Genomic DNA, 14,175 nt, shown 5'->3' with positions numbered 1-14,175 from the left:
GAAATGAATAGAGAAAACAAACAAATGGCTGAGAAAGGCTCCAAAGCCTAACAGAAGAGCTCGATGTCAACTAACGAGTATGTCATCCAGTCAATTAGGGTAACGTGTCTTGTCCAAGGATACAGTCACGGCAGCACAGACTGGTCTGTTTCTCAGAAAAAACCACAACCAGCCAAGGGTCTAACCACGCACCTCGGATCTTCACCTGAGGTTACATACGTCAACGCTCTGAGCGACTTATGAAGATATTTTCAAATAGGTTATACTTCGTTTTTAACGCAATGGAACATATGTATCATATAAACACAACGTTTTGGTGAAAATCAGTGGTTCAAAACCTTACCCCGTTGAGCAATATAGAGGTAAGCGTCAGTAATATGATGTCCAGAACGAGGGCCAGGACGAGGGATCCGGTATACTGTAACACAGGAAGAGAAGTGACCATTAACAATTTTTGTACTCCAACAAAGAACACAGTATTGATTTAGAGCACGTAGTGAATTTCCCGCACAGAACTCTGGGAGTCATGATGTAGTATGACGGAAAGGACGGTGCCATACAGAACCCGTGGTACATAACTAAATTACCTGGATAACGGAGAAGGTGTTCCCACAGAGGGTCCCGGGGGGTATGGTACATAGGTAAATATCCTGCATGGCGGAGTGGGCGCTCCCACACAAATTCCAGGGGTATGACACATAACTAGATCACCTGGATGACGGAGAGGATATTCCGTCACATGACCGCGGGGGTCATGATAACTTACCTGGATGACGGAGAGGATATTCCCACACAGGAGCCCGGGGGTCATAAAAACTTACCTGGATGACGGAGAGGATATTCCCACACGTGACCCCGGGGGTCATGATAACTTACCTGGATGATGGAGAGGATATTCTCACACATGACCCCGGGAGACCTGATAAATCACCTGGATGACGAAGAGGATATTCCGTCCCATGACCCCGGAGGTCATGATAACTTACCTGGATGACGGAGAGGATATTCCCACTCATAACCCCGGGGGTCATGATAACTTACCTGGATGACGGAGAGGATATTCCGTCCCATGACCCCGGAGGTCATGATAACTTACCTGGATGACGGAGAGGATATTCCCACACAGGAGCCCGGGGGTCATGCAAACTTACCTGGATGACGGAGAGGATATTCCCACACATGACCCCGGGGGACATGCTACCTTACCTGGATGACGGAGAGGACATTCCCACACATGACCCCGGGAGACCTGATAAATCACCTTGATGACGGAGAGGATATTCCGTCCCATGACCCCGGAGGTCATGATAACTTACCTGGATGATGCAGAGAGGATATTTTCACAGGGGATTACCTGAGTTAGAACACTTACCTGGATGACGGAGAGGTTATTACAAGGGGATTTCGGGGGTTTGATGTTTATATGGATGACGGAGATGATATTCCCTTATGGGGTCGTGCTAACTTTCCTGGATGACGGAGAGGATGTTCCCACACAGGACTCCGGAAGTCATGATAGTTAACATTGATGACGGAAAGGATATTCCTAAAGGGGCTCTGGAGTATGAAAGCTACAGCTCTCTATATATAGCTCATATTGATGACGGAGACTACATGTATATCCTCATACTGGATCCCGGGGTATGATAATTACCTGGATGGCGGAGAGGATATCCTCACATAGGAAACCCACATACATGCGAACTTACCATTAGGATAAGCAGCTTGTTTCTACATAAAACACCCAAAAGTCCGATAATGCCGAAGATGGTATTCAGTGGTAGCATGACGTAAAGCGTGTAGGCCACGCCCTCGGACAGGTCGCCTAGTGGAAGTCCATAGAGGTAAAATTGATTTAAGACCATCCTCTGACCCTGATCCAACACTCCCTCTCGTCCTATCATCAGGGAGACTATTACCACGTAGGTCACTCCAACACCCTAGTGAGTAAATTAACCGTTTGGTACACATCAAACTGTTCAAGTTTTATTAGAATCACACGATTTTAGTTTCAACCGGAAATGAAAACAGTAACTCACCGTTGCTGACGTCATTTATTAGTCTTCGACTACTATCGAAAAAGTTCCAGTTTCACTTTCAACATTTCGTTATTATAATATCATATTTACTTATATATATATGACATATAATAGTATTGCCTATTAGTTAATATTGCACTATATATATGCTGATGTACACGAATTATAATTCCTACTAACTTAAAAAAAAATAGTGAAACTTACCAGAGGCCTCAAAGGCCCAGACGGCAACACAGTGCAGAGTGAGATGAGAGGGTAAGAGTACGCATGTGTAGTACGACACCCAGGGTTGTGTGGGTACCGAGGTACTCGTGCAGTCACACTCGACCTTACGCTCACATGTTGTGAAACAGGTACATTGGACAACTCAAGGCAATATGACGCCATGTTGTAATTTTTTTTCTCCACACACACACACACACACACACACACACACACAAACACGAGTCGTGTATAACACGGGGTCACACAACATATGTACACACCGAATGACAGGGAGTCATCATTAGTTAAAGGAAGGTGTCATTTCTATACGTAGTTCAGGGGAGGAAACTCTAAGAGGCATGCTTTGATTGAAAGGTAAACTGCATAGTCTTCTCTCCACTTCGTATCCGAAATAACAACACCAACACGCAAATATCCGTTTGCCGTACTAGCTCGTCTGTAATTAGTGCAGTAGACGTTTAATGATTTTTTTTACTCACTCAGGCGGACGTAATACAAACGCCCCAATCTCACACCCTCCGTACCCACGCGAGCGTCCAAGACGCTCCATACATGCCCCCTCATCGAATGTATCGCGCGCACAGTAAAAACCGGAGATAGCGCCCGGAAACCTGTATCCAACTTGGCAGGAATTAATTATCTCTGTCTACGATACATTCTCCGGGCAGACAGATGGACCGGTGTCAAGAAAAACGAAAAAGCCACTCAACCGCAGCTTAAATAAGACGTGGACACAAAATACTTCCTATAAACGTACAATATACTGTACAAGATAACACCGACTCCCCGAAATGCCTAACAGCAATACCATGTAACAAGGCTGCAGAAACGACCGAAATGCAGGCAATTGTATTGAAATAACCTTTAAACAAGAAATATATTTAAAAAAGATAAACGGCATAGTTTTAATATTGGTAGTTATAATGTAAAACTGCTGGTGAAATAAATTAACGAACTAATGCGTATCAGCACGGATAACAAAATTATATCAGTTTGAATCATTTTTGGTAATAATAAGACTGCATTTGAATCAGGAATATAATTTTATTAATGTGTCATTTGAAAAGATACACCCACTTATACAACTTTGCATTCAATCTTAACTTTGTTTCGTTTTTAACTGCAAATCTGCATTTTGCATTTACCGCAACATTGACCAATCACATACTTCATCTTGACCAGTAATGCCACCTGTCGCGTCATATCCGGGGCCAAAAGAATAGTATACGGCTATGCCGAAAAACTTTAATATCAGCATAATACCAAGCAAAAATTTAGCATGAACTGCACTGGTAGACAGCAAGCTAGAGAATGACCCCCTTTACCCCGTATACGTGTCCTAACCGAGGCCTATAGAAACGCACGTGCACTACGTGCCAGAGAAAACAAAATATTCCCGCTATACTTCAGAATCGCGGGAATATTTAATTCCGAAATGTGATATTGTGAATTACAAAAATTGAAATGCAAAATTAAATGATAAGTGCAATATGCAAATATGTGGTTAGATGATTATAATACAATTTTCATGATCATTTACCATAGCAAAGTTCTTTGGGAGACGGTGTATTTTTATTACCTAATTTGGTGGGGGGGGGGGGGGGGGGGGGGGGGGGGGGATTGGAGATGACGGTAACGAGGAATAGTGTAGTTGTTATATGAGAAGGACGACGACCTGTTGTTGATGATGATGATGATGATGATGACGAAGATGACGACGACGACGACGACGACGACGACGACGACGACGATGATGATGATGAACAACAAACCTTTGCTAGTGTGGTGCACACCAACAGCGCATGCGCTACTCTGGTAAATCTGCCCTTAGAAACAGGATTGGTATTTATTACTGTCATAACTGCTTGTGTCTCAATACAGAATCGAATCACTGCTACGGGAGCTCACTCATACATGATGTCACAATCTGGCCTGAAACACAATGATGAGTTGATAACATGTCTCAGTGAAAAAATATAACAATAAGTTAATTTCGATTTAATTCGTTATCAATAAAGGACTCCTCCCCCCCCCCCCCCCCCCCCCTCCCCTCAAAAAAGAAAAAAAAACCCGATTCATTACAAAATGTAGTAATATCATATATTTTTCTTTACTTACAATGTGCAGAAAATTATCTATACAGAAAACACTGTTTTGATGTACATGTATATACACTGTATATATATACGTATACAATAGGTTAGAAGACTTTCATACCTGTGTGTTGGATAAGAATATACCACCCTCCGGATGACAAAATGTGGTAAAAACCCTCGAAGCCGACAGGTTTATCAACAATACTCGGTAAATGACACAGGGGATGTTATTTTTACCGAATTTTAATCTAGCCACACAGCCCAAAAAAGTCTGAAAAGGTGCTACTATATATATGTGTATACTCTGGGATCAAGCCACATACTCCTATGACGAAAAAGTGTCAACAATGAGCTTAAACCAAGCTTCCAACGGCACCAAGACTACATTTGTATGATTCTGTGATCCTAAAGTAGACAAATTTCCAGGTCCCTGTGATCACGTAGCCTGAACCATTTCGTCGGTTTTGTTGTTTTTGTTAAGAAATAAGAAATTTCTATTCAGGGTTTTCATTCAATGTCCTTTCATTTTGTTTGTTTACGTGTTGTTTTGTTTAAGACAAATGACAAACCTGTAGGGTAGGTCGGCCTTTGTACTATTACAGTAGGCCTGTACAGTCCTCTGGGTTGCGGGTTCGAAACCCACCGTCGTGGGGTACTGGTTCTGACCGTAGGTCGGTGGTTTTTCTCCGGGTGCTCCGGCTTTCCTCCACCTCCAAAACAAGGCAGGTCCTTAAATGACCCTGGCTGTTAAAAGGAAGTTAAAAAAAAAATAAAAAATCACGGTCTCTCAAGTGTAATGCCTAATACTTTTATTTTCACTCTTCGCACTCGTGAAAATCGATATTCGGTCATTCGAATGAAATATATGTTTTATTGAACGGGAAAGCATTCAATGAAATGCATACTACATTTTTTATGTACGATATGTTTTTCTTACATAGTTATCTTACATGGGCAAGCTCCATCCAACGCGGCGAGATATGATAGAAACTATTATAATACAACAGACATTTATACACATCCTGATATATATCCTATGATACCCAACATTTTGGCGCCACTTGATATCACGATTGCAGATGTTATTATCATTCAACAGTAACAACAAAGCTAAAAAATGTTACGAAAACATACAATTTACCGTCGTTAGAAAAAGTCTATAGGCAGATTGTTTCAAAGTGTTCCATCGTTGCACTTCTGAGTACTGGTAAAATACGCACGATTAAAGCACTAGACATAATAACGTGATCAATATTCAGATCAAACATAGCTATCACCTGCAGTTAAAATCGAAATATAAACTGTTGAACCATGTAAAAAAAATATCTAAATTGTCAACAAGCATTAGAATAATACAAAAACAATAAGTATAAGAACAATGGATACTTAAGTACGTATGCACTTATAACTGTTGTTTATATGCATGTAATGGAAACTATGCCTGATTATTTATAGACACACAACACAGCTCTCGGTCAGATAAAAACATACAGCCATAGGTACTGACTTACCAGTGTTTGGATTCTGTCTAAGTTAATCCTCTATATCCTACACATCAGAAACAGTGGGTCAAGTTCTCTTCTCGTCCCGGAACAAACTCGGTATTTATAAACAGCAAAAGCTTCAAATCGATGATATTAAGTGCGAGTTTGTGCCTCTTTACATACATGTATGAGGACAAGGAAGTTTAATTCGTAGGTAGCCAGTCGAAGCCAGCTATCGAACATTTACAGGCTATTATTTTCTGTCCAGTATATACGTTAGGTAGCAACTTAAACCCGTCAATAGGATATAAAGCCAATGCATGGGTCTGACAAGTAATCATTCCGCTCGAAAGAACTACAAAAGCATTCTTTTGTTCGATGGTGTTTTAAACAGCCACTTCTCAGAATTCCACAGTTCGCTAAATTTGAAATTTGATTTTAAGTAAAAAAAAAATGAGTGTATGTATTGATTTCAATCTGTCTCAACCGCCAGCTTATTGGACTGGCTTGTTCAATTGATTGTTTTTTTTAATAAATAGTGTACATTAATGCTTACTAATATTTTGCATGTGTTTCGTTTACCATGTTGATATTGATATGTTTGAGAGAAATTAATCAACATAAGCTTCATGCTCATTTCCACATCCTCATTTAAACTATTTTTCGTAGTGCATAAATATGTAAAAAAATGATTATAATTGTATTAAAAAAAACACAAAAAAAACCCAACAAAACAACAATAACAACAACAAACAAACAAACAAACTGTTAAATCATACTTATATCATATCTTAAACAAAGCATAGATACTTCACGAAATTTATATATGTCTCCTTCGGATCAACAATACGAGCTGCCAGAAATATTTAAGCTGCTACCATTACCCCAAATTGACATTATGTTTATCAGTACCCAAAGATAGTTAAGGACACAACCATGTGGCTGACACATTGTAACAATATAAATCAAAAGCATACACGTCTTGGACGAGCGGACAGACCCGTGACTGACATCACAACATAAGTCATAGACATACACGTCTTGGACGAGCGGACAGACCCGTGGCTGACGTAACAACATAAGTCATAGATAAAACAATATTAATACAAAAGACCATCTGTGTTTAAATTAATCCAACTCTTATCTGTAAATAATGTTAGAGAGTTGTCAAATTTAGGTAAATATCTATACTTGGCTAGCAAAAGACAAATTTGATTAGTGTAGATAATTTTATATCGAACAATTTTCATGTCCGTACACATCTGTAATTGTTTAATGTTATATATCTTGTATACCTATAGGCCTTAGGGCTTTTGGTAAATAAAGAACTTGAACTTGAGAAATATACGTCTTGGACGTCCGGAAAGACCTGTGACTGGCATAACAAAAGAAGTCATGATCATACACGTCTTGGACGAGCGGACATACCCGAGGCTGACATAACATCATAAGTCATAGACATACACGTCTTGGACGTCCGGACGGATATGTGAATGACATAACAACATAAGTAATAGACATACACGTCTTGGACGAGCGGACATACCCGCGGCTGACATAACAACATCAGTCATAGACATACACGTCTTGGACGTCCGGACGGATATGTGAATGACATAACAACATAAGTAATAGACATACACGTCTTGGACGTCCGGACGGACCTGTGACTGACATAACAACACATGTTATAGATATACATGTACTGAAAGTGAGTAAAGACCTAACACAGACTGAATTGTTCAGATCTGAATATAAACATTATATACAGGTAAATGATAATAAAAAAAGGAAATTATTCAATTAAATATTGTGTAATTGGTTTTCGCATGACTATCTTTCCTTCCTTTATTAGAAGAGACATGACAGTTCGAATGTGTATAAGGATAACACGAAATTAAATTTCGATCGACAAATGTTTTCTATTATAAACGATTAAATAAAAATATGAAGTTCGGCATTCATATTGATCTGTATAAGTGTCTACATTGGGTTGGAGTAGTGTTGAAGTAAATTATCAATAATCCACATTGACGCAGAAAAAAAAAAAGATTTAAATTTTAAATTGTACGTGCGGTGGTGCGATGTACATACATAGAATCAATATCAACAGATCATCTAAAATGCACTAAAGAATATCCTTTGTATAGAACGCCTGTACCTTTTGTCTGCGGTTACGTAGACGATTGAATGGAGAACCTGGCATGAATGGTTTTATAAGCGATGGTAAAATCTATGCAGACAAGAATTTTACGCCTGCTTATTATCAGGCAGTGAGGTGTGAACCAATTATTTGCGAGCTACTATATCTTACAGATTTATTGACGATAACGGAGTTCCTAGAGATACTACATATAAGATAATGATTTTGAGAATAGAAACAAAAACACGGGCACGCTATGTATCGCTATAGAGTCATAACAAAATCACTGTCAACCGTCGTTATAAGCTCTTATACAGACAGATTTTCTTATTGTGCAACGTTGCCAGATATGTTATTTAGTCGAGTCATTCTTACAATGACCGGCATCGTTATAAAGTGACGTTACTCTAACACTGATCGGTGTCCTTATTTAGTGACGTTACTCTTACACTGACCGAGTTTGTTATTTAGTGACATTACTCTTACACTGACCGGCGTCGTTATTTAGTGATGTTACTCTAACACTGACCGGCGTCGTTATTTAGTGACGTTACTCTTACACTGACCGGATTCGTTATTTAGTGACGTTACTCTTACACTGACAGACGTCGTTATTTAGTGACGTTACTCTAACACTGACCGGCGTCGTTATTTAGTGACGTTACTCTAACACTGACTGGCGTCGTTATTTAGTGACGTTACTCTTACACTGACCGGATTCGTTATTTAGTGACGTTACTCTAACACTGACCGGAGTCGTTATTTAGTGACGTTACTCTAACACTGACTGGCGTCGTTATTTAGTGACGTTACTCTTACACTGACCGGATTCGTTATTTAGTTCCGTTAATCTTACACTAACCGGCGTCGTTATTTAGTGACGTTACTCTTACACTGACCGGCGTCGTTTTTTAGTAACGTTAATCTTATACTGACCGGCGTCGTTATTTAGTGACGTTACTCTAACACTGACCGGCGTCGTTATTTAGTGACGTTACTCTAACACTGACCGGAGTCGTTATTTAGTGACGTTACTCTAACACTGACCGGCGTCGTTATTTAGTGACGTTACTCTTATACTGACCGGCGTCGTTATTGAGTGACGTTACTCTTATACTGACCGGCGTGGTTATTTAGTGACGTTACTCTTACACTGACCGGCGTCGTTATTTAGTGACGTTAATCTTACAATGACCAGCGTCGTTATTAAGTGAAGTTACTCTTACACTGACCGGAGTCATTATTTCGTGACGTTACTCTTACACTGACCGGCGTCGTTATTTAGTGACTTTACTCTTACACTGACCGGCGTCGTTTTTTTGTAACGTTAATCTTATACTGACCGGCGTCGTTATTTAGTGACGTTACTCTTATACTGACTGGCGTCGTTATTAAGTGACGTTACTCTTATACTGACCGGCGTCGTTATTGAGTGACGTTACTCTAACACTGACCTGCGTCGTTATTTAGTGTCGTTACTCTAACACTGACCGGAGTCGTTATTTAGTGACGTTAATCTTACACTGACGTGGTTATTTAGTGACGTTACTCTTATACTGACCGGCGTCGTTATTTAGTGACGTTACTCTTTCACTGACTGGCGTGGTTATTTACTGACGTTGCTCTTACACTATCCGGCGTCCGTTACTCTAACACTGACCGACGTCGTCGTTATTTAGTGACGTTACTCTTACACTGACCGGAGTCATTATTTAGTGAGCTTAATCTTATATTGACCGGCGTCGTTATTTAGTGACGTTACTCTTTCACTGACTGGCGTCGTTATTAAGTGACGTTACTCTTACACTAACCGGCGTCCGTTACTCTAACACTGACCGACGTCGTCGTTATCTAGTGACGTTACTCTTACACTGACCGAAGTCGTTATTTAGTGACGTTAATCTGACAAAGACCGGCGTCGTTATTTAGTGACGTTACTCTAACACTGACCGGCGTCGTTATTAAGTGACGTTACTCTAACACTGACCGGCGTCGTTATTTAGTGAGGTTACTCTAGCACTGACCGGCGTCGTTATTAAGTGAAGTTACTCTTACACTGACCCGAGTCATTATTTAGTGACGTTACTCTTACACTGACCGGCGTCGTTATTTAGTGACGTTACTCTTTCACTGACTGGCGTGGTTATTTACTGACGTTACTCTTACACTATCCGGCGTCCGTTACTCTAACACTGACCGACGTCGTCGTTATTTAGTGACGTTACTCTAACACTGACCGGAGTCGTTATTTAGTGACGTTACTCTAACACTGACCGGCGTCGTTATTAAGTAACGTTACTCTTATACTGACCGGCGTCGTTATTAAGTATCGTTACTCTTTCACTGACTGGTGTCGTTATTTAGTGACGTTACTCTTACACTGACCGGCGTCCGTTACTCTAACACTGCCCGACGTCGTCGTTATTTAGTGACGTTACTCTTAAACTGACCGGAGTCGTTATTTAGTGACGTTACTCTAACACTGACCGGCGTCGTTATTTAGTGACGTTACTCTAGCACTGACCGGCGTCGTTATTAAGTGAAGTTACTCTTACACTGACCGGAGTCATTATTTAGTGACGTTACTCTCTCACTAACTGGCGTCGTTATTTAGTGACGTTACTCTTACACTGACCGGAGTCGTTATCTAGTGACGTTAATCATACACTGACCGGCGTCGTTATTTAGTGACGTTACTCTAACACTGACCGGCGTCGTTATTTAGTGATGTTACTCTAACACTGACCGGCGTCGTTATTTAGTGACGTTACTCTAACACTGACGGGCGTCGTTATTTAGTGACGTCAATCTTACACTGACTGGCGTCGTTATTTAGTGAGGCTACTCTAGCACTGAGCGGCGTCGTTATTTAGTGACGTTAATCTTACACTGACCAGCGTCGTTATTTAGTGACGTTACTCTAACACTGACCGGAGTCGTTATTTAGTTCCTTTACTCTAACACTGCCCGGCGTCGTTATTTAGTGACGTTACTCTAACACTGACCAACGTCGTTATTTAGTGACGTTACTCTAACACTGCCCGGCGTCTTTATTTAGTGACGTTACTCTTATACTGAACGACGTCGTTGTTTAGTGACGTTACTCTAACACTGACCGGCGTCGTTATTTAGTGACGTTAACCTTACAATGACCAGCGTCGTTATTAAGTGAAGTTACTCTTACACTGACCGGAGTCATTATTTCGTGACGTTACTCTTACACTGACCGGCGTCGTTATTTAGTGACGTTACTCTTACACTGACCGGCGTCGTTTTTTAGTAACGTTAATCTTATACTGACCGGCGTCGTTATTTAATGACGTTACTCTAACACTGCCCAGCGTCTTTATTTAGTGACGTTACTCTTATACTGAACGACGTCGTTGTTTAGTGACGTTACTCTAACACTGACCGGCGTCGTTATTTAGTGACGTTAATCTTACAATGACCAGCGTCGTTATTAAGTGAAGTTACTCTTACACTGACCGGAGTCATTATTTCGTGACCTTACTCTTACACTGACCGGCGTCGTTATTTAGTGACGTTACTCTTACACTGACCGGAGTCATTATTTCGTGACGTTACTCTTACACTGACCGGCGTCGTTTTTTTAGTAACGTTAATCTTATACTGACCGGCGTCGTTATTTAGTGACGTTACTCTGATACTGACTGGCGTCGTTATTAAGTGACGTTACTCTTATACTGACCGGCGTCGTTATTGAGTGACGTTACTCTTATACTGACTGGCGTCGTTATTTAGTGTCGTTACTCTAACACTGACCGGAGTCGTTATTTAGTGACGTTAATCTTACACTGACTGGCGTGGTTATTTAGTGTCGTTACTCTAACACTGACCGGAGTCGTTATTTAGATACGTTAATCTTACACTGACTGGCGTGGTTATTTAGTGACGTTAATCTTATACTGACCGGCGTCTTTATTTAGTGACGTTACTCTAACACTGACCGACGTCGTCGTTATTTAGTGACGTTACTCTTACACTAACCGGCGTCCGTTACTCTAACACTGACCGACGTCGTCGTTATCTAGTGACGTTACTCTTACACTGACCGAAGTCGTTATTTAGTGACGTTAATCTTACAATGACCGGCGTCGTTATTTAGTGACGTTACTCTAACACTGACCGGCGTCGTTATCTAGTGACGTTACTCTAACACTGACTGGGCGTCGTTATTTAGTGAGGTTACTCTAGCACTGACCGGCGTCGTTATTAAGTGAAGTTACTCTTACACTGACCGGCGTCGTTATTTAGTGACGTTACTCTTTCACTGTGTGGCGTCGTTATTTAGTAACGTTACTCTTATACTGACCGGCGTCGTTATTAAGTATCGTTACTCTTTCACTGACTGGCGTCGTTATGTTGTGACGTTACTCTAACACTGACCGGAGTCGTTATTTAGTGACGTTAATCTTACACTGACCGGAGTCATTATTTAGTGACCTTAATCTTATACTGACCGGTGTCGTTATTTATTGACGTTACTCTTTCACTGACTGGCGTCGTTATTAAGTGACGTTACTCTTACACTAACCGGCGTCCGTTACTCTAACACTGACCGACGTCGTCGTTATCTAGTGACGTTACTCTTACACTGACCGAAGTCGTTATTTAGTGACGTTAATCTTACAATGACCGGCGTCGTTATTTAGTGACGTTACTCTAACACTGACCGGCGTCGTTATCTAGTGACGTTACTCTAACACTGACTGGGCGTCGTTATTTAGTGAGGTTACTCTAACACTGACCGGCGTCGTTATTAAGTGAAGTTACTCTTACACTGACCGGAGTCATTATTTAGTGACGTTACTCTTACACTGACCGGCGTCGTTATTTAGTGACGTTACTCTTTCACTGTGTGGCGTCGTTGTTTAGTAACGTTACTCTTATACTGACCGGCGTCGTTATTAAGTATCGTTACTCTTTCACTGACTGGCGTCGTTATTTAGTGACGTTACTCTTACACTGACCGGCGTCCGTTACTCTAACACTGCCCGACGTCGTCGTTATTTAGTGACGTTACTCTTAAACTGACCGGAGTCGTTATTTAGTGACGTTAATCTTACACTGACCGGCGTCGTTATTGAGTGACGTTACTCTAACACTGAAATGCGTCGTTATTTAGTGACGTTTCTCTAACACTGACCGGCATCGTTATTGAGTGACGTTACTCTAACACTGACCTGCGTCGTTATTTTGTGACGTTACTCTAACACTGACCGGCGTCGTTATTTAGTGACGTTAATCTTACACTGACCAGCGTCATTATTTAGTGACGTTATTCTTACACTGACCGGCGTCATTATTTAGTGACGTTAATCTTATACTGACCGGCGTCGTTATTGAGTGACGTTACTCTAACACTGACCGGCGTCGTTATTGAGTGACGTTACTCTAACACTGACCTGCGTCGTTATTTAGTGACGTTACTCTAACACTGACCGGCGTCGTTATTTAGTGACGTTAATCTTACACTGACCAGCGTCATTATTTAGTGACGTTACTCTTACACTGACCGGCGTCGTTATTTAGTGACGTTACTCTAACACTGACCGGCGTCGTTATTTAGTGATGTTACTCTAACACTGACCGGCATCGTTATTTAGTGAGGTTACTCTAACACTGACCGGCGTTGTTATTTAGTGACGTTACTCTAACACTGACCGGCGCTGTTATTTAGTTACGTTACTCTTACACTGACAGACGTCGTTATTTAGTAACGTTACCCTTATACTGACCGGCGTCGTTATTTAGTGACGTTGCTCTAACACTGACCGGCGTCGTTATTTAGTGAAGTTAATCTTACACTGACCGGCGTCGTTATTTAGTGACGTTACTCTTACACTGACCGGCGTCGTTATTTAGTGACGTTACTGTAACACTGGCTGGCGTCGTTATTGAAAACCTGAAAGCAAAAAACTGACATTAAAGGGCTTTTAAATATTCTCTGTGATTTCAAACATTGATAGACTTCGTGGTTCTGTCTCCATATGTAAACCAGTCATTGATATGTATAACAGACATGTTGCTCCCTTGTGTTGACATGACTTTTGAGCATCCTCGATATTGTCGCTTTGATTGACAGGTTTAAAATTCCTGCCCCGTGGCATTGTCTGAATATAAATGAATATAATTCCAAGTCATGATATTTTCTGACCACATCTACT

General features: G+C 41.0%; 1 protein-coding gene across 1 annotated transcript in view; it reads right to left on the bottom strand.

Annotated features, from left to right (window-relative positions):
- The window catches only part of LOC117321911, a 28,708-nt gene extending 22,657 nt beyond the window's left edge, over positions 1-6,051 (bottom strand). The window contains exons 1-5 of the mRNA XM_033876537.1: positions 5,872-6,051; positions 4,930-5,104; positions 4,037-4,196; positions 1,710-1,940; positions 344-418 (exon numbers count right to left, since the gene is read on the bottom strand). Coding sequence (XP_033732428.1) covers positions 344-418; positions 1,710-1,940; positions 4,037-4,123 — 393 coding nt within the window. The 5' untranslated portion in view covers positions 4,124-4,196; positions 4,930-5,104; positions 5,872-6,051. The remainder of the gene's footprint in view (positions 1-343; positions 419-1,709; positions 1,941-4,036; positions 4,197-4,929; positions 5,105-5,871) is intronic.
- Positions 6,052-14,175: the final 8,124 nt, after the last annotated feature.

The sequence above is a fragment of the Pecten maximus genome, chromosome 2 (genome assembly GCF_902652985.1).
Source record: "Pecten maximus chromosome 2, xPecMax1.1, whole genome shotgun sequence".
In the NCBI taxonomy this organism is placed as follows: Eukaryota; Metazoa; Mollusca; class Bivalvia; order Pectinida; family Pectinidae; genus Pecten; species Pecten maximus.
This window is presented reverse-complemented; position numbering and strand designations above follow the sequence as displayed.